Source organism: Melospiza georgiana, chromosome Z (assembly GCF_028018845.1).
Source record: "Melospiza georgiana isolate bMelGeo1 chromosome Z, bMelGeo1.pri, whole genome shotgun sequence".
Classification (NCBI taxonomy): domain Eukaryota; kingdom Metazoa; phylum Chordata; class Aves; order Passeriformes; family Passerellidae; genus Melospiza; species Melospiza georgiana.
The window spans coordinates 9,595,203-9,617,185 of NC_080465.1; the positions used below are offsets into that span (position 1 = coordinate 9,595,203).

General features: G+C 39.8%; 1 protein-coding gene across 2 annotated transcripts in view; it reads left to right on the top strand.

The window, feature by feature from the left end:
* The window catches only part of TNFAIP8 (TNF alpha induced protein 8), a 56,151-nt gene that overhangs the window by 25,288 nt on the left and 8,880 nt on the right, over window positions 1–21,983 (top strand). The window contains exon 1 of one of the 2 annotated variants that reach the window (XM_058043751.1): window positions 11,782–11,850. The exons of the other annotated variant lie outside the window; for it this stretch is intronic. Coding sequence (XP_057899734.1) covers window positions 11,820–11,850 — 31 coding nt within the window. The 5' untranslated portion in view covers window positions 11,782–11,819. Of the gene's footprint in view, window positions 1–11,781; window positions 11,851–21,983 lie in introns of those variants that run through there. 2 annotated transcript variants of the gene reach the window in all.

The window sequence follows — 21,983 nt, forward strand, 5'->3', positions numbered from 1 at the left end:
ACCACCTCTGCATTCAAAACAATCCTGCATGTCCCATAAGAGGAAATGCTGGCACTGATTTTGCAGCTGGGAAGTTGAGTTACAGGTAACTCAACACATGGTTACACTATCCCGTTTCTGGGAAGATGGGATGGGGAAGGGAAAAACAGAGGGCAGAGCAGGTCTGAACTAAGTCATGGCAGGCAGAAGCTGGGAGCAAGGGTGAGCCTCATGAGCGGCACAATTGTATCCATACTTTGAAGTGATACTTCAAATTTTAGTGTGGTTTCAAATTCATGGAGCCAAACTGCTACCACTACGTTGTGTGCTATATTGCCGTGGTACTGTAGCTGTCCTCTAGATGTAATTAAGTTTTTTTTCAAACTAATCTGGGTTTCGGATTGTGAAAAAATGATATGTATTTTGTACTGCTACCTGGTGTTTTGCTGACAGATTTCAGGTTATGTCCACTGCTTCAGAAGCATTTAGTTCTCCAGATTTGCCATACCAGCATGTACAAAACACAATTGCAGCCTTTCTGTGTGCTGCAGTATAAAATGCTATTGCAGGGCTATATGGGAAGCCTCTTTCTAGACATTCTGGCCAGTGCTTTCCCGCTCTGTTCCCTGGACGAGCAAAACTGATCCAAGAAGCCCTGGGCTTTTTTTAATCAGGGTGCTGTTGCCACCTCGTGGCTTTGGCCAAAATCACTGGCAAATGCTCCATGACCTGCACTGATCACTGGCATGTCCAAGTGAGATGGCTGTGGGATGCACAGAGGGGAGCAGGTGGATCTGTTCTGAGAGGCCTGACCTCAGTGCAGCTCTCAGACGTTTGTTACGTGGGATTTCTGATCCAAGTGCCACATTCCTTGTGTGCAGAGTCAGTGGCAGTCTTTGTTCCTTCTCTTGTCCCTTTTATTTTCCAGTGGACAAAGATAGTAGCTATTGTCCATACTCATCTCAGATTTTGGAAACACAAAGAAGATTTGCAGAAGCACAGCGCTGACAGACCATCTGCCTGAACAAGTAAATAATCTTAAGTATGTGCCATAATTCAGCTTTCTGTAAACAAGATATTGAGCAACAAGAGTTAGAAGTCTTGTTCAGATCTTGTTATCCATTTTTTTTTTTTGGAAACTGAATACTTGAAATAGTTCCTGAAAGTCTTGCAATAACCCTTTGAAGTGGTATTCAGTTTGGCTGAGCCCCAAAGTGCAGATTCTGTTGTTATTGTTGCTAAGGCAATTCTGAGGGCTGAAGTATGAGTTTCCTGTAAAGTGGATAAAATTGTTGAGAAGTTAGACCTATGAAATAAACTCATTTGGAGTCCAGCAAAATTCTGATGTGTTTTGTTGGTTTGGTTTTTTTTAATTGGAACTGAGACCCATCAGTAGAAGTCCAATATTGAATTTTTAATGCAATGTGGAGATGCTAACCAGAGTTTACACATGAAATTTACATGAACATTGCTCACTAATGTAAGCTTACTTAATAGAAGGAAAAATGAGCAAGGTATGGATTTTCAGTGGTTATAACTAAATTAGAGATCATCCAAGACCTTCTTTTTGAGACAAATACTTAATTTTGGCTGCAGTTAATTATTTTATATTAAAAAAATAACAAAAAGGAGAGCTCCTACTTGTGGTTTAAATTCTCCCAGACAAAAAAAAAAAAAAAATTAAATGTTAGCTATATTTGTCCTGTAAATGGACACCATATGCCTATGCTGGCATGGTAAATGGAGAGGAAGAAGAGGAAGATGATGCTGCTCTGGGAGACAGACACTCTCACTTGGACCAGTCTGAACTCTCACTTGGATCAGTTTGGAGTGCTGTTTCCTCAAGTGTGATTTAGTTATGAAAATGTTACCATAAGCCAGAGGAAGCAAGTGCTGAAAGACTTCCATAAATTATGAGTTCCTCAGTTTTCTTTGGGTATTGAAATTCCAGCACTTGTTCAACATAGTCTTAGTTAATATTTTGCAAAAAAGACCGCAGAAAACTCTTGCAAGTGTTCCTCCAGATTCTTTCTGGCTTCAGTCTAAGCTTTATGCAAATAATAAACTGATTTAAAGCCAATTTGGAACAAGCAGATATCAATATGGTTATTTGAAGGAATATCATATAATTAGGTACATCTGGCTTGTGAATGTAAACTATAGCTAAACTCAGTCTTAAAGAGCAAACTCTGCTTACGTTTAATATCCATTTAAATCTCTCTTTTAATCTCTTAATTGAATTTGTACTAAAAGGAGATTATTCATATAGGTATTTTTAAAAAGAATTTTTTTAATTTGAAATTTTTTCTAGATAAGATCTCCATTTGATATGCAAGTGGTGTTTTGACTATTTGCATGACTAATGTCTTTGATGTCTTGGAGAAAAAGGGCATAGTTTGATTGTTACGCATTAGCAGAACACTTGGATTGTGTGCTTGGGACTGGAACACAGCCCTCCCCAGCTGAGACAAATGTGTTTTCCCACATGTGCACCACTTTTATATGAACAGAAACTTTCCTTTTTTAAAGATAATTTTCGATTTCCTGTTCTTTCAGCATAAAAAAAAGCCATTATTTGCATACGCTTTGGTAGCATGTTTAAATGCGCTGTATTTAACACTAGTTCAGGCACCTGGTTTTTGAGCTCTTTTTGAGTTTTGGCTATGTGATACTAGATTTTCTGTTTGTAATTAAAATACCCCTTTCCAATTAAAATTGTTCTAGCATTGTGTTTTGATGCACAGGCATCAGGCAGTACCACTTCTGTCGCGCTGGGAGCAGATCTGGTGCAGCTCATGGCCTGTGGTGGTGCTGTCAGCAGGTTCTGTGTAGCACCCTGACTCCCTCTACTTGTCTGGGGAAACTGTGACATTATGGTCTGATTGCTGTTTTTAGTGCAGGGATTCTTTCAAATCTGTGTTCTTGGTGCTCTGCCCCTCAGATTTCTTTGGCCTTGCTTTTATTTTTGCAAAGGCTGCAACTACATATAGTAACACAAATATCTCATAAGAATTATATCATTAATTACTGCTAGGAAGGTTATTTTCCTGTGTGACCAAACTACAAAACTAGCTCTGATCTGCTGTACTCTTCACCAGACCAGAGAATTGCATTTTCCTACCTCTGTTCATGCAGGCCACAGTCTCATTTTCTCCAGTGCTGCTCTTTGCTTTGCATAGCACTGTCGGAAGGAGCAATTTGTGTGTAGTCCTGTTACAGGACCTTAAAAAAAGTTCACTTAAAAAAGTGAAAATAGTGAGTGAAATGTTTGCTATTTGAATAAACAGTGCTATAAGCCTGTGACAGTACATGTTGCATGATTTGGTGCAAGGCCCTCAAAAACAGTCTTTTTGACTTCCACCACACCTGTGTGAATTCCCAAACCACCAGAAACTGTCACTGATTACCTACTTGTGGCAGCAGCTCTCTGACCACTGAGAAAAACACAACTTCCTCAAGCATCTTTCTGGGAAAGGCTGTAAGAAGATCTGCGGAATTAATAAGAAACAATTCTTACCTTAACTTGTTACATCTGGTAATGTGAACATGTAAAATGCATTACAGAAATTTTTTTACCAAAGGGTGGTTTCTTGATAAGCCAATGGTGATAGTATTGTAAGTAAAAAACCAATTAAGTCCACCTGTAGCAAACTAGGATATAAAAAACTAGTAAGTTTCTTAATAAAAGAAATTCATCAACCTTGTATAAATACATAGAATCTATGCCAATTATTACCCCAGCTGGGGGCCCATGACTGTGACACATCCTCTTTGTGCATAGCTCTGCTGGTTTTGGCTCTGACAGAGTTAATTTTCTTCACAGCGCCTAGTATGGGGCAGCGTTTTGGATTTCTGCTGGTAACAGCCTTAATACAGGAGCATTTTCCTTACTAATTGCACAGGGCCAAGGCCTCTCCAGCTCCCCACGCCACCAGCAAGTGGTTTGTGGCTGTGCCAGAAGCTGGGAGGGGACACCGCCAGGACAACTGGCTCAAACTGACCAGAGGGATGGATATTCCAGACCATTTGGTGTTGTGCTCAGCACATAAAGCTGGGGGAAGAGGAAGGAAGAGAGGAACATTCAGAGTGAAAACATTTGCCTTCCCAAGTCACTGTTACCTGTGATGGAGGCCTGCTGTCTTGGAGATGGCTGAACTTCTCCCTGCCCATGGGAAGTGGTGAATTGTTCTGCTTTGCTTGCGTGAGCAGCTTTTGCTTTGCCTGTTAAACTGTCTGTATCCCACCCCATGAGTTTTCTCACTTTTGGCCTTTCAATTCTTCCCCCTGCCCCGAGTAGGAGTGCACAAGTGGCTCTGTGGGGATCAGTTCCCAGTTGAGGCTAAGCCATAACAAGAACAACCAAGCCCTTGAATGTTATTTGGTATGTTTGCTCTTGATAAATTGTTTTGTGCTTTCTTATGCACTGAAACCTTGTTTTCACTAAATGCTAACTTCTGGATGAGTTAACCACCCTCAGTGCACAATATCTATATGACTACAATAAGACCTATTATTTTGGCAACATGATATGTACGGACAAGAAATCAGAATTACATCACAATTCACATCTCAGAAGACATGGTGTTGCTTTGTGTGTGAATTTTCAGACTGATTTTGAAAAGAAAAAAGATAGGCCAGTGAAACCCTTTCTGAGCTGAGAGCAGTCTTGTACCCTGGAAATGTGCTGTTCTGTAACAAATAACAAAGGTGAGGTTGACTAGAATGGATCAGTCTGAGCCATCGTCCCATCAGGCCTGTGCTCAGAGTGTGCTGTGACTGGTAATCCAACAATTAATGGCAGATGCAGCTAAAATTTATGAAGAAATCTTCATTTTGAGGCTAAGCGAAGGAGTTTCCATACCTCTTAACCACATGAGCTTTTGAGTGTATCTTCACAATAACTTAAAAACAACTCTTGTCACTATTTGGAAACTAAAATATCAGCATGTTTGTGTCAAGGACACCAGTTTGGAAGATGCACACTGCATCTGTCTTGACAGTTTGCAAGGTGCTTAGTACCCTGTTGTCTTCCTGTCAGCTCAGAATATTTATAAATGGGATCATGGATATTGCAGAGGTGAGACTTCCAAATGTTGTAGCAAAGTTATGTTCAATATAAAGCAGGTTCAACTTTATGGAGTCTTTTGTGCACATATCCTGCCCTCTCTCCATACATTTTCTGTCAGGGAGAGGAGCTGGAGTGAGGACTATCTGTTAGGGAAGTTTAACTGCATCCATACAGACTCCAGGATGTGTGCCCCACATGCTGCTTTTCCTGTCCTTCGCTTGGTAGGCTTGTTGTGAATTCCTTTGTCACCCAACACTGCTGCTCATTTGTCTGGTTCATTGTCAAAAGGAGGTCTTCAGATACACTTTTGCACATCTTACCCTGTGGTGAAGCCGTAGCTTTTGCTGGCTCTGAAGGGCCCCACTGCCAGTGTTGTGTGGGTTCATTCAGCACCAGATTTGTCGTATTTTGCTTTAACCATTTGGAAATGAAGGTATGAACAGACCTCAGTACACCAGTAGCGGGTGGAGAATGGATGTTTTAATGGGAAGGTCTAGAAAAAGAGAAGGAGGGCAGCACGGGGAGGGGAGGAGAATAGCATGCACTGCTGGAAGCCAAGCGTGGTGCAAATGCCATCGAGCAATCCCCAAGTAAAATTATCAGGTGACAATGACATGTTTTTATAATTTGTTAACTTATAGTCGTTAACTTCTATAATTTATTAACCACATGGCAGAAGCACGAGCTAGAGTATCATTCATGTGTTTCCCCAACAGGTGGGGGTGTTGTATGTGTTTCAGCAAGTGCTGAAACCAGACCATCTGCCTTGGTCGGAAGTCTGCTGGGCAAAGGGGAAGTAATGAGATAAGGGAATAGCAAGCAGCAAAAATCAGACCAAACCCAGGAGTACACATATTTTTCATATCTGGATTATATCTCAACCTGCTAATTTTTTATTTATTTATCTTAGGAAAATTCAGCCCAGAAAATTCTCTGGGCTGAATTTTCCTAAGATAAAAACTACCTGATAGTTTATGTGCATGCAGGAAAATTAGTTTAAAATTCTGAATCATATGTAACTGAGATGTTAGAGTTGTGCTGTTGCATGGAAACACTGACTATTGCTGAAAACAGTATTTTTGACATTATTCATAAGCTAAGCACTGTGTAGGATATCTTGATGTACGTCTTGGTTATGGTAGAAGATAAAACAGTAGTAAAGTCTGGTTGCAGCAAAAGATACACCATTGTACCTCATATTCTTATTTACAGAGCTATATAAACAGTGCTATTAAAATTATACAGCTAATCAAGATAATTTTTTTTTTTACTCAACTCCAAAACAATTAAATTGTGTAAGAGTTGGAATTTGGTTTTGCTGTGCTCACACTTTACGGACAGTGCATATTGCACTTTCTTTTGCAATAATAGAAGTAATACAGCTACAGATGGTGGTTTCTTTACCTCTGTGTTAGGAAATAACTTTAACTTCTTGGTTTGCCTGTTTGCTTGGTCTGCTTGCAACTGTTTAAGTGCATAACTGAAAGCAGAACAACTTGGATAAAGTGGACATAATACAAATCTTTGTTTCAGCAAGAAAGCTGAAACTTCACTTCACTTTTTTTTTCCCCTGTGCCTGCAGCACTCTCTCCGCACTCTGTCCCCGCATCCTGCACACACGATGTCTGCGTGCAGCTCTGTGTGTGGCATCAGCAGAGGGCACAGGCTGCGGGTCAGCGCTGCACCCTTGGGCACCGGCAGCTTGGCAGGTGGATTTCTGCATGCCAGGGGAGGAGACGGGCAATGCTGCAAGAGACAGCAGATCCCGCTTTTGTGCTGCAAGATCCCGGTGCTCTGAGAGCTCGCCCACCAGTCCGAACTGAGAGAGAAGCGCTAGAAAACAAAAATATTTCCTGTTTTGTAAATCTGTGCTTCTTGAAACTCTGTGCAATTATGATCTGCCTGCCTGAGGAAAAGGTTGTAGTGGTACTGGAAGGAATGCAGGAAAGGAGCAAAGGAGCAAGTCAAGGGCACGCCTCTGTGCTGTCTTTGCCTGCTTACTCAATCAGTAACCTCTATAGAAAGGTCTTTCAGGGAAAATCTGCAAATTATTAAGGCATGACTTGCAAAAGCAGTTGTTATAGTTAATTTCCTAATGATATCTCAGTGTGGCTTCCAGACTTGGATTTAACAATTTTCCTCTTATTTCTATGAGGAAAATACCAACATTATTTGTATGGTTTTTTTCCTGAGGTACTGTGTTAGCATCTGGTTGCCCTATGAGAGGTCAGCGTGTTTGGAAACTCCATACATGTATGCAGACCAGACCTGATACCCTTTTTTCTGCTTGGAAGGTCTTAGACTTACATATAACAATCTTACATCTTGTTCCTTCTCAGAACATTAGTTTGAGAAAAAGTCAAAACTCTTGAGAATTGGTGAAATGCATTATAGTGTGGCATTATAATTTCCCAGTACATTTTTAAAATTGTATACCAAAAAAAAAAAAGTGTGAGTGATTCAGGATAGTGTCCAATGTTGTTATCCTGTTTGAAAACTTGTGTCATATATCCATAATCCACACACATTGAAGAGCCTCAGAAGCTGAAAATCTGTTAACCCGGACTTCTAGTGTCAGAAATAGGTGCAACAGCTTATTGTGGCTAAAAGGAGAAATGGCAAGAGGTTTCCTTGTATTTTTCCTCCAGGAATTCTGGCCTGTCCTCTGCGACATTATCTGTCAGGAAGTTACTTTTGTTTTCTGTAAGAGAATCTGCCCTACAAAATTTTGTTTTGTCTACTGATTCTGTTTTTAGAGTTTTTGCCATTCTTTGTTTTGTCCCTCCTATTCCATATATCCCATGCAGTGTTTACTTGTACACCTTTTCCTTTTCCTCACAATTGGGAGTGTGGTGGGAAATCCGCCAATCTCCTCAGCTGCTATCAGGATCTGTCATGTGGTTTCAAATAATTCAGTACATTACAGTCAGTAAAAGAGACATAACTGACTTAGGGACAAGGACTGATGACTCTCATCTCTGCCAGGGAATTGTAGTTGGGCACAGATCGTGCTTTTTTATTGTTTAAAGGTTTGAAATCCACTGAATGTGACATTCTGGAAGAGCAGAAGGTATTCATCAGACAACTTTAGTATGTTAACAAAATATGGGGAAGTTTTGTTTTTTTGTTTTTTTTTTTTTTTAATCACATGAATGTGTGAAGTCTTAAGTGTGACATTACCATGTCCTTCTCTCTAGAACTGTTCTAGGGCTGTACAGGGTTTTTCTTACAGTAGAGGATTTAGTCTTGCTTCCAATGGCAGCTGCCTCCTTTTGAAATCTTCTTGCTGATACTTTTCTGGTAGTGGTGCTGCTTCCTTTTTTTTTATGAAACAAAATATTATAGTCTTTTTTGACATTTCAGTCTTCTTGACAGCAATTTTAGCCCTTTTTGTTTTTTTCTGCTAGGATGCCTATTCTGTTATATACTTACAAGATGCATCATTGTATTTTCAGCTTCTGTATCTAATGGACAAATGCTTGTGTAAAGAGAGCTGTCTCAGCATGGATTGTGACACAAAACATAAACAGGGTTTTGAGCTGGAGAGAGGGGATATGCTGGCCCATCCCTTCACCATTCCTCATGCACTACTGTAGTAAGCCAGGGCCTGGCTCTAGCCTGCTCTTGCTGTGGTGACCCTTCCTCCTTAGGGTTTAGCAGAAGTCAGGACAATTTACAGATGGTGAGTTAAGAGCCAAGCCAAACCAGGACTAGCTTTGCTTTTTTTTTTTTTTTTTTTTTTTTTTTTTTTTTTTTTTTAAAAGAAAAACCAAAAGTTTGGTTTTTTTCAGCAGAGAAGGTTGGAAAGGACCATACTCCCCTTGTCTTACCCAGCTTTGAAGCTTTTAGCCACTGAAGCATATCAGCCCATTTTTTTTGTGTGTGTTGTACACAGATGATTTCATTTTCTTGTGGGAATTCTGGCCTTCCCTCCATGACAGTGTCTGTCCAAATGTGTGGATGTGTGGTGAGTTTTAGGCCTTCACTGTAGGCCTTTTCTGTAAGAGAATCTGTCCCATGAAATTTAGCTGCACCTATTAATTATGTTTTTGGAAATTTTGTTATTCTTTTTTTTGTCATTCCTATTCCAAATCACATGCACAGTTTACAATTAAAGAGGGATTTTTTTGGGCTTTCCAGGCTTTTTACTCACCGTGGGATCCAAATAAATCTGGATGCTTTGATAAATGTCACTTCCATGTGGATGTAGTGTCATCTGTTACTGGGGCTCTAGTATTTTTCACTGACTCTGCTTAATTTTAACCTGCCTCATTCCATTACTTTTGCTGTCTTTCTAAGGACAATAATTAAAGTTGCTTGGGTGCAGACTCTGAAAAAGGTGATAATGTTCTATTATCGTATGCCAGTCCGAGTTCCTGCTTAACCCAAGAGCAGAAAATTACATACCTGACCAGTCTTTGGCCAGGTTGGAGTCTTTTCACCACTCTTTTCAGTACATGTACTTTTAAGAAGCCTAACAACCAAAATGAAAGAAAAACCAATTTCTCGAGTCTGAATTGAGACCCTGTGTGCAGGAGTGTCAGGACTGCGTGAGGAGATGTGATTTTGACTTTGTGCATAAGAAATGAAATAAAATCACTGTATTTTTGTTATTTTGTTATTTTTGTTATCCAGTGGGGTATAAAGTTTCTGAGATTTGAGAAATCCTGATTTACAAAACTTGCTGACATTTAATCACAGGTCTTATTATCTCTCTGTGTCTGTCTGTCATCTAAAATAACAAAAGGCATCCATCTAATATGTAAATCTGATCATGCAGGGATCTTGATGCTGGCTTATATTCCTGTTTCTCTACAACACTTCCTTTGATTAAAGGACTCCAGGGGCTACTGCAGTTCTTCTGGACTCACCTTATGTTTCTTCCTGTTCCTTCTCTATTCTGTGTGAAGTTTTTTGATTGGTTTTAATCTCCTTAATACCCTTAACTAGTACTTTAATTTTTTTTCCTTTTTGTTTATCTTGAAAATGTGGCTTCTTTAGCTACTCCAGTGATGTAGTTAGGGGTAATACTCAATTTCATTCTCTGTGCTTTCAAGGATGCAGCATTGTACACCATGGGAGTTGATAAGGCCTGCAGAAGACATATTCTTAAGGAATATCTTTAAGGAACTCATGGAGTTATGTGTATTGCAAAACAAGAAATTGTCAGTGTCACCAAAAGCCTTTAAAAAAAAGGAAATCTGTCTTTCCTAGGTGTAGGTAGAGTATATGGCAAAGGAAAGTCCTTATAATAAAATAACTGCAAGTAGGATAAAACTGCTAACATTCTGAAGTATTATTTAGCCCAGTCCTCAGAGCAGCTTTGCTGTAGGTAAAGAATTCGTGCTCTATCTGTTACTTGCAAGGCCATCCTTCCTACATCTGGTCTTCTCAGCTTTGTGAGTGTAAACGCCTTAACGAGTACAAGGGAATGTTACAATCTGAACAGTTTATTTATTTTTTTTTTTCCCTCTGTGCCTCAGTGCAGAGCTGCTAACAGCTTTGGCTCTTTCTGACTTCACTGCGAAATACAAATACACTTACTTCTGCTTGACTGCAGTAGGACATTTGCTAGCTGTTAATAGCTGTTAATGATGTTCCCTCCGGCAGACCCCGAGAGCCCTTCAGGCTCGCAGGTTGGACCCTGTGAGACAGAGAGGGAGGTGGGAATTTGATGGCATGTTGGAGCTGGCAGGGCCACCAGGCACCTGAGGGACCGCATCTCTGCTTTTGTCAGAGCAGTCGTGTTTCCAGCGAGGTTTTGTCCTGTTCACTGTGCTAGAAATCCATTGAATGAGTAAGCAGGGATAGATGGTTCCCTAGGACAATGATTTTACTGGAGTCTGTGCTAACTGAGAATAGGCTTCAGAGTAATTCCCCTTGATTTTGCGCTGAAGGCGTGTGTGACACACTGCAAACTGGGAAGTGGCTGCTGAAGACCCCGACCTCTTTGTAAAACTGTATCCTGTAGTAGTTAAAAACATCACGTCTTTTCTGGAATGTCTGTGGGGTAGCACAAAGAATCCAGACAGTTTTTCCTAGGATGTAAACTGAATCACTAGTCTCAGGGTAGATGGCACCATGCACTGAGCACGATTGAAAGAAAATTATTTTTGCTCAAACTACCTGAAAGAAGGCTGCTACTTCTCATCTTTAAGCACCTATTAAGTCATCCAGTATTAGTCAGTGTAATTATGGAGGCTGCAGAAGTAATTCCAGATAGCAAACAGTGTTGAAATGTACAATTTAGCCTTAAAAACGAAACAATTTAAAATAGATTTTCCTGCAAGTTAAGGGAGCCCCAGTGTGATTGTCAGTCACCGCAATCAGACACTGCTGTGCACTCAGGGCTTTTTTGGCCTCTCCTGCCTGCTTTCTCATACCACGTTGGCAAGCTGCAACAAGTGAAAACTCCACCCTTCCTACAGACTGGGGAGAATGAGATTCATAAACGGCAACAGCTGGCGAGTAAAACCGGGGTTCCTCTGAAGGTGCTTTTTTTTTCCAGACAGTCGCTGTGTGCAGCTGAGAAAGGGGCGGGCTCCTTTGCAAGTAGGTTAGTTGTGATTTGCTGAATTCGTAGACTTTTCCCCTCAAAACCCCAGCCCTCTCGCGCGCTCTCTCTCTCTCTTTTTCTTTTTTTTCCCCTCCTGAGAGAGAGAGAGAGAGAGAGAGAGAGAAAGGGAGAGGGAGAGGGAGAGAAGTTGACTTGCGGCTGCCTCTCAGCGCGCCCGTCAGCGTCGGTCCGGTCCCCAGAGCCTCGCCCGGCACCATGAGCTCGGAAGCCGACGAGCCCAAGGAAGGTACGGTTCTGAACCATTTATCTTCCTAATGTATTTATTAGGGGAGGAAACCCACGCGCTGCTTCTCCGAGCATGGAGGAGGAGAGTTTGTGCCCTCTTCAGCTTTCGGGTGTTCAAAGGGGAGGGGAAAAGGCCTTTGCAGAAGTGTTGGGAGCCCTGGCGATTTTGCGGGACACGACGGGACCGAAGTGTTGGTGCCCAGGGGTGTCTGCCTGCCTCGGCAGTGGGGATTTACCCGCACGTGGAGTACAGATAAGTGGAAGAAACAGTGTTTCAAAACACTTGTAGTCAAATGTCGAAAGAGGAAGATTTCTTTAGTTTTGGAAGCGCTGTATTTTTCAGCAAAAGAGGAAGTTGATGGGGAGAAGTGAAAGGTCATTATTTTGGGAATAGGGTTGATGCCAGTTACTTCCCTGCAGATGAGTGTGTGTGTGTGTGTGTGTGTTACAGCAGAGGAGAGTGCCAAAGCTACAGCGTGCTGCTGCTTCTGCTCGGGAACGTGTGGATGGAGGGGCTGGAAGTGCTCCAACAAAAATGCAATTATTCCCTGGTGTTGATCGGGAGCGGGGCGTGAGAGGGATTCGGACAGTGGGGAGCAAGCGGGGGAGGAGCAGGGCAATTTCCTGAAAGTGCCTATATACAAAAGAGCATTTATATAGATGAGGGAACAGGGCAGCGGTGGGGTTGTATGCTGGATTTCTTAGAATGGAGTTGATGTTTCATGGTTACACAAAGTCCTTAGGGGGACTCAAACATACAGAGGTCCAGTATGGCTGAGAAAAATAACTTTAAAAGCCCCAACAACAAAAAAAAAGCAAGCAGTAAGGTGACCTAAGCATTTTGTATTTGGTAAAAACAAGAACTTTTCAGAATGTTTCAGATGGTTTTCCCCTCACAGTCTGTACAACTTCCTTCACTTGAATATAACATTATCAGGGGCATCTCTTTGCTTGCTTAAAAGAGGATTTTGTTGATTTGCAAAAAAGTCTCCTTGCACTGAAACAGAATTAATGCTTATAGTGCTGGTAGAACCTGGTAAGTAATGGAGCCCAATAGCCTCTGTTTGGATATGAATAATCCTTATATCTTTTTTTCTTATCAAATGAACAGCTGAACCAAAAGGCAGCTTGACTTTTTTTTTTCTTCTTTTTCTTTCTGAGAAGATTCTGTGGGATGGATTTATTGAAAAGCAGAACTGTACAAATTATTTCTCTATAGAAACTTTGAAAAAGACAATATGTGAACATTCTCCCTCAGTTTTACTGCAAGAGAGATCTGCTTGCATGCTATAGCAGGGAAGATCCTCTGGTTTATACAGGAAGCTCCAGACAGTTTTATGAAGCTGGCTATATTTGAAATGTAAATTTTATTGTTTGAAGAAATGTCTTACCTTCTTAGCTGACTCTGATTCTTAAAATCAAATGTGTTTTCTTATGAAATGTACATTTCTTCATAAACAACTTGAGGTGCCAGGATTTTCATGCTGAAAAAAAGCATTTGAAGCAGGTGTCTGAGAAAGGAAAAAAAAAGGGGGTAGCTATTTGATTAGTTATTTTTAACTTGGGGAATATTTAGGTTTTGCTGTTCTTTGTTCCTAATGTGTTAGAATGGAAAATGAAACAGTAACCATTGTGGGAAGATGAGGTACAGATGTCACTGGGAAGGTTTTTCAGTCAGTCTGTAAACATATCCCTGGTAATATATTCACATCTTTAAAATAACAATTTAGAAAATGCATGAGAAAAGTGTGTATGTGAATGAAAACTGAGATTATTAGGTAAAAATGTAGAATTGCAGCTGTCACACTACTTTGCCTAGTCTGATTGAACATTTATGGAACCATAAAATACTGAAAAATGCAGTCAAATACTGTGTACTGGTAGTGATCCAGTGTATGTAGCATAAAATAGTCAGAGTCTTTCAACAAGCTCTGTTTCATGAAGAAACTTTGGTTTTTTGCATAAAGAAAATGGATGCTTCACAAATTCAAACTGAATGTGTGTGTCAGTCTTTTGACACTGAGGCTATGTAATTTTTAAGTGGTTTACCAAAGGGGAGGTTGTTGATTTTTGCTTTAGGTGTCAGACTAAATGTCACTCTTAAAGAGAAATTCTGATTTACCCACAAACTATATGGTTCACCTGGGGAATCAGGAGGTAAGGTCATGGAAGGAGGAGAAGGGTACACTTGGACAGTTACAGATTGTATTTCACCAGATCCTGGGCATTGCAAGGCCAAAACTAGTGATGCAGGGTATAGTGGCTAATCTGCTACAAGCTAAAAAGTGAAAGTAGGAGGAGGCTACATGAGAAATGTTGGTTTAATGAATGTTTGTAAGCATAGGCAGATTTTTTTGTTTGGTTTCATTAAAGCAGAGGTTCTCAAAGGGCCAGGAGCTGGTAAAGGGGTCTGTGAGGAGTTCTGAAGTTCAGTTGCATCTTCAGGTGTGACTCCCTTGTGTTGGAAGATCAAGCTCAGAGAGTTGCGGGTGCAGTAATAACACTGAACATTGTGTATGTTCTGCCAACGACCTGATGCTGAAGTGAGCAATACTTTCAGCTACTTCATACAATGGAGTTGCAGTAATTGGAGAACATTGGGATGTCTATAAAAGTAGACTTACTGTGGATTATTTTTAAAAATCTACATAACAAGATCCAAGATTGTGGGCTTTACTACTGTAAAAATTAACTATATCCACTGTTGCAATGAAACCCAAAATCAAGGTCAATTTTGAATGGCTAAGTCCTAAAGATTTTCTTTTTCTAAATAATCAAATAAAGGTAGAGCATTTGACCTCAAGTAAAATCAAATTTTTTTAACAGGAACAGAGACTAAAAAGACATTGCTAGAAGACAGGCATTACCCCGGTATATATTACACTAATTGCTGAATATGGGGTATGCAGCAGTGTATGTGGGCTTTTCAGCTTCTGCCTTTGATGTCTTCATGGTCTGTATTAGAATGGTAACATGAAACAGGTTTTTTTCCTCCTGCCATGCTGCTCAGTAACTTCAGAACAATCTTTGTATTCCTCTGTACCCCACCATGCTGTGGTAAATATGTGCATGTGTCTTTATGGCATCAATCTGCATTGCATTTACAGATTCCAGCAACTGTCATGATATAAATAACCCTGTCACATTTTCTTGTTTTCATTGCTTTCACCCCAGATGAAACAAATCTTGTGTTCAAGTCCATAAGAAGACTTACAGCATTTAACTGCATGGCATAATTTCACTCTGGTGTTGATTGGTGGCATGTCCCCTACCATGGAAGGTACCACATGGTTTCAGGCTTTGATTTGACTGACTTCCTTTTTGAGATCTAAAGGAAATGTTATTACTGCTGTTGTGTTAAAACTATGTATAATGAGTGCACATTTTAAAGTACATGGCAGCACCAATCAAGATTATTGTGATGTGAATGCAGTTCTTCAATAGAGGGAAACAGTAGTTTATGTAAAGCTCCAGAGAACTTCAGCCTCATGCTAGAGGTTTTATGCAGTATATTAAAAAAAAAAAAAAAAAACAAAAAACAGGAGAAGTCTAATATCTCAAAGGAAAAGTTAAATAATAACAGATATCAGAGTGAATGTAATACATAGCCTGTCAAACAAGGTGAGAGCCTGCACTGCACCTTTTTCATACTTAGTTTTGAATACCACATTTCAGGAGAGAGATCAGAACATGCCTACAAGTGATTGGAGATTTTTTTAGACATGATTAGCATTTTTTTTAATCCAAATGAGATTACCAAAGAATGAGCTCACCTGTTTTGTTCCTTTTAGAGCTCGGAACAACACAGGGGTTATAAAATCACAGAGCAGCCACTGTTTCATGAAGTTGGTATTCCCTCCTATAAGTAATGCTGGATTTGCTTTGACATTTTGCAGTCACCTCTCATGTGTGAATGTTTTCCAAGCTAGAATTTTGTTCTAGATGAGAAATCAAGTGCTCTTGTGCTCCTGCAGTCCACTTACTCCACTCCTCCATCAGCGGGACTCAGTAACGGATCATTCTCCGTCCCACTAATTCCGAAACTAGAATTTGTTAGAACCTGTTTTTATTTTATGACAATGAATGGGAAATCCAAACTGTAGAAACAGAGCATGTAATTAGTACTTAACCCCACAGATTTGAATCACCTGCTGCTCTCACCCAAAAGACTAAAAAATGTGGTCTTCCTTTGTTTCACCTGCTCTTTGCTTAGTCTCTCTTGTCAAGATAATAATCTTCATAAAACATTAAGGCCCATGAAACAGGGGCCTTTTGTTGTAATAGTCTGGACAGTTCTGTTCCAAAGCATCATCTGGCTCCAGTGGGTGTGTTAGAGATCTTGATTACTCAATTTGAGAACTTTTTTTTTTTATTTCACAGATAACTTTCTTACTGTTGAGGAGAATGAAAAGATAGCTGGCTATGCATATCATGTACACAGCCTTGTAAATCATAGCAATGCTTGACAATTTGGCCTTTTGTGCAGTCCCTTCTATAGTTAATTGGAATTATTAATAGGACAGAGTGATAGGAAAAAAGTATCCTCCTAGTACAGGAAAGCAGGAAAAAAAGAAAATAAGCTTGTGAGAGTTTTGAAAGAATTATTACTAACCAGGTGCTGTAAAACCATATCACATATGCATGAGGAAGGCATTGCTAGAGGTACAAATAGCAGGGAAAAAGGAAAACAAAGAAGCTAAAACCTTAATGAAGAAGAAGCAATGGGAAATTTTGGGGGAGTAAGAGTACAGTTCATAGGCAAGTTGGAACTGGTAGATTTTTTTAGTGTAGTTTGGGTGACAGTACATTTAATGAAGGAAGATGCAGGGAATAAATGTCTGTGAGGACCAAAACCGCCAGGGTTTGTAGCACAGCTACTGTAACTTCATAGAGATGTGGGCCCTTGAATCTATCAGTCGGAGCACTGACTTCAGGCTGTTAAGCCATAGGACTCTGTAAGAAGCTCTGCACCTCTCCCCTTCAAAACTGAAAGAATGGTTGTTTTTATTTTCCTGGCCACATTGGGGTCATCTTTGAGATAACCTGTTTGTTAGTGGATCAGATGGCCACTCTGATTGCTTTTCCTACAGGCTCAGAATTTAATTAGTTGAACTGGTGGTGTTTTGTTGTATAACACATTTGGAAGTCCATATGCAGTAGTTGTTTTCTGCAGGACACATTGTACCTCATGTATTTATTAATCTGTGCAGCTGGCTCAGATGAGGAAGCTAGCTGGTAATTTGGGCACAGGCCATGGGATAAACATGGGCTGTAGCTGATAGATTACTTCAGAGAATCACTGAAACTTAACAGGTTAATCATTTAGCTGTGATTGTAGGGTTGAATGCTAGATTGCTTTGAGAAAATTCCATTAATATAATTATACTTATGCAATCAAATCCAAAATGAATTGCAAGTTTCACATGCTTAGTTTCAAATAAGATACAGTCCCTTGAGCTATCTGGTTGATAGAGAGAATCATAGATTAACTGAGGCTCTAGGGAATTTCTAGAGGTCACTGGGCACAACCTTTCACTGAAGGCAGAGCCAGCTTTCAAGTTGGATCCAAATTCAAAGCTAGATGAGGTTGCTCAGGCTTTTTCCAGTTGCATTGATACTGTCTTTGAGAGTGGTGATGCCACCACTTCTCTATCAACCACTTTTCTAGCGCCTCAGTGTTTGGTAACACTTGCTCTGTCGTTCCAAATGAGACTTCCCCTTGATGCTGCTTGTGTCTCTTGCCCTCTTCTCTTTTGCTGTGCACCCTCAAAAAGAGCCTGGCTCTGCCTGCTCTGTGACTATTCAGTAAGAAGTTGCACATGTTGGTAAGGAACGCTGTTATTTTGATCAAACCTGGCGCTCTCAACACATCTTTGGCCTCAGGTGCCCCACCTCCCTAACCATGCTGGTGACAGCCTGTAGGACCTGCTTCCATTTGCCAGCTCCTTTTTTTGGGGAGGTATTGGGGACCCCAATACTGTTCATAGTATTCCCCATAAGGGAAGAAAGCAGTTTGGTTTCAGGTTCTATGAGTAGAACTTTTTCATCTTCTGAAATTGTTTGTTGTGCTGGAGACTTAGTTTCTCAGTCTTGCTTTCATTTATCTGTGATCATAGCATTTGCTCTATTATGGTACTTTCACCTTTGGGTTGTTTTCTTCGGGGACTTTGTGAACAATGGACTGCCACAAACGAGACAGAGGTTGGAGACCTGCAGCAGAAGTCAGAGAATCTCTGCAGAATGAAAAGAAATACCTGTGTAAGGGAAGGGCCTTGCATGTACACTTGGTAAAGCTGTATTCTTCACCAGGACTACTTCCAAGCATAGCGTAACAGGCTAAATTAATTGCTTCTAAGAATAATGAGTGTTTTGTTATACATTAGCTAGGAGTAGCTTAAGAAAAAATGTAACACTAATTGTAATTTGCAGTTTTTATCCAAAAACACCCAACATTTCTTTTATCAGTATCGATTTATGATTTGGTCAAACCTCCCATTAAATATTACAGTTTCAGAAGGGTTCTTAAATGCTGCTTTTTGAGAAGCAAAATGCATCCCCTCTCCACTCAGTCATTAAGTGTCCCTTTAATAATAAGTAAAGAAAATGAAAACTATATTGCAGGTGTTATCTCAGCATTCTGGGCTGTTTTTTTGCTATAATTAGACTACAAAAAGTGGTAAGAGTAGAGCACTTCAAAAAGAGAAAGTGTTTTATGCTATTTCATGAAACAATTTCTGGTTTTCATTTCTCCATACTCAATAGAAGCAGTGGGCTGAAATAGTTTAATCTATTTCACAATGCTTTAAAGCAAAAATTACCTTTTTCATATTTCAGGATTATTTTTTTCATGTTTGCATATTGGTTAGATGCTTCATAAAACCAGTAGTATCCAGCAGTGGTACTGTTACTAGTAGCAATTGCTGTTTATGAATTTGTAAGAAATTTGATGCTTGAACTGGCTGTTCTGCATTAATGAGTAGCACTAACCTGAACAATAGCCTTATACATATTGACACTGAGGTGTTTTTCTTATGGTAGGAAATCTGAAAGTTACAGATGTTCATGTTTTCTTGGTTTGCATAATTATATTTGATGAGTTGCTTGTGTTTTTTAATGGTAGATGTACACTTCCTGTTTTGTGGACGTATCTCTGTCACAACTGCAGAACAGGATACACAGTGGGATTAGCTGCATTTTATTAAATGCAACTGCCAAAATCTCAGTGGTTTTAACCATATTGATGGCAAGAGCAAAGCCTTAAACCCATTGTCATTTGGAGACAGTCTTTGAGGGAGGAGGAGAGAAACTGAGAGGCCTGTTCTTTGAGATATTCATTCTACATTCAAAACTTTGGGATGTTTTCTCACAAATTTTGTTCTTATCTCTGAGATCCTCTGCCTGAGTTGGGTGTTTGATTCAGTTTCATTGGCTGATTCCCTGTCCCAGTTCTGGTGTGTGGTTTGTTTCTCTTGCTTGGCTGGCAGGCAGTGGGAAGGAGAGAGCTCCCATCTCTGGGTGGCTCACATGTTGGATTCAGTCTCAGGAACTTGGCATTCAAAATCTTCCCCACAGAACTGTTTCAGCAGAAGCAATATGGAGGGCTGGATACACACTGTATAAACTAATTTAATTTTCCCTACCATTTGCAGAATTTGGTATCAGCATTTGTAACTATGCAGATTAGTAGTGAAAGGTCAGATAGTCTATTTTGCATAGCAGTAGGGAAAACCTATATTTCAGTTTGACAGATAATGTACAAATGTCAGAGTGTCTGCAGAGTACTGTTCCTGCTGGCAGTTTGCAGTAATGAGAATAAATTGCAGTAAAGTGGGAATAAGCACCTTATTTATTTGAGAGCATTTATCCTTGAAAGGTTTGAAACCTGAAATTCCAGGGACATAATTTGAGATGATTTTATGTATCTGTAAAGGCCAGTAATTGCAAGTTGCTCTAAGGCATTGCTAGCTGCCCTGTGATTTTAGTGGATCTCTAAGAATGTGATACCCTCAAGTCCCTATCCCAAAATATTTACATTCATACAGCAGTTAATGAAGAACTGACTGAATGCATGCACAGGCAAGCATGCATTTAATTAACTTCAAAGAGGTGTGGAGAAACCTTTGAAAAATGCAGAAACTCCATTGTTTTAAAACCTGAGGCTTTCATGAGGAATGGTTTTGCTTTTGCTATGTCCACTTTGCAAAACTATTCTACAAAGACAATTGTATTTCTAGAAAGATTAAAATTTTGGTTTAATATTAATGGAAGTGAGCAGATGACTCTGGCGAATAGTTCAGTTACTGATTCCAAGGGCTGTTTTTTCCTACTTGTAAATGAGAAAATGAATGGGTGTTTCTGTTAACCTAAAAACACTTGTTTTAAAAGCATTCACTGAGAAATAGTGATGTAGACTTCTTTAGGAATTTGAAACAATGAATCATAAATTTGAGCATCTGTGAGCAGTAATGGTGGATACTTCAGGAAGGGATAAGAATAAAGTTTGACTCTGGTGTCTTGTGATGAGATGTCCTCATCAAGCACACAGCCTTGTCCTCAATGCTGGAAATTAGAGATTTAAATTCTGTGATGCAGGACATTGCGTTGTGGATGTTTGTTTAAACTCACATTTCTTTGCAACAAGCAGTTGGTATCAAAATCAGTAACTTGCAGTTAAATGTTGATCCCTTTTTTGTCACTTGTTACTTGATGTCATGCAGTTGGGGAGGACATTATGGTGAGGAAAAGAGAAAGTATTGACATTTTTATTTCAGTTCAAACATTTGAAATTTAAATTGATGGTGCTTCTGTTCACCACTTGAAGGCTTTCCTTCTCCTGGTTCAAATTTGCATTCCCTCCTTCTTACTATGGGTAATAATCTTGGAAAACTGAAGGTGTAACAACCTTTCTTGCTATTGTCTGCCCTTTCATAGCTGATCAGTGCTGTCCATTGCTTAGTTGAAAATATCATTTGATGCCACTGCAAAGTAAAGAAGCTAAATTGTCAAATTCTGCTGCAGTCAACAGCTGTTAAAAAACAGTGCAGTCAAGTCTTATATGCTTTGCCCCAAGAAGAGGATTACAGAGAAGATGCAGGTTTAAGAAATCACAGAACAGTTGAGGCTGAACAGGGACCTCTGGAGGCTGTCCAGTTTTAAGTCAGTAAATATACTTGCAACCATTAAAAACAAATAGGATTATTACTGCTTTGCTAGATAACAGAGTTCTGTATCCAAATAATATTGCTTCCTGATGTAAAAGAGAATGAGAGGGTCAGACATAATGTTTAACCAAAGATTCAATTTTAAAGAAGAAGATTAAGTTGCTACAATATTGAAGACCTATTTTTTCTCTTATGTTTTATATTCTACTATTACTTAAGGACATTAATGAAAGCAAAACCAAACTCATAAGATGTGGGGGGAGGTGGACTGGTGTTTTGACAGTCTTAAGGTATGTTTGAGAGTTTTGGTGTTGTTAAGTCAAATATTTTAAAGGTGGGTTTGGGTGGCACTAGTGGGAGCAAAGAGGAGACAAAGCCAAGCCTGTGGAAGATAAACCGTGTGCTTGGGTCTTGGAGAGCCTGTTCTGAGCTGGAGGGAGAAACGAAGATAAAAGACTCAACCTCTTGTTTCAGGACTGGATGTTTGGACAAAGGTTGTGATAGTATGGATATGGAGGATACAGGCTGCAGCTACTAAATAATGGAAAAAGAACTTAAAATGTAGGGGTTGGTTTATTTTGCTCCTTGTGGAGTAGGAAAGTAAACATTTTAGCTGTGCAGAGAAAATTACCATTTCAGTCACCAGTTGTAGTCTTCCATAATCATGGAAGCAGCCATGAGTGACTGGTATGGAAGGCAGACAAAGCACATATTCTCTGTACAGCCATGCACTGAATGCCATCAAATGTATCCTTTCTTGTTAAAAAAAAAAAGGTAGTAAAAAATCAGAAACTGAAAGAGAGATGAAGGGTGCCTCTAGTGTATTAGGCCTAAAGAACAGCTGATATCTGTTAAGTAAAATTCTTAGATGGGATAATTTTGTGTATTCTTTATAATCTGCATTCAGTGTTGATATTGCAAATGAATATACCAACCAGACACCTGAGAACTGAAAGGCCTTGGTGTCACTACT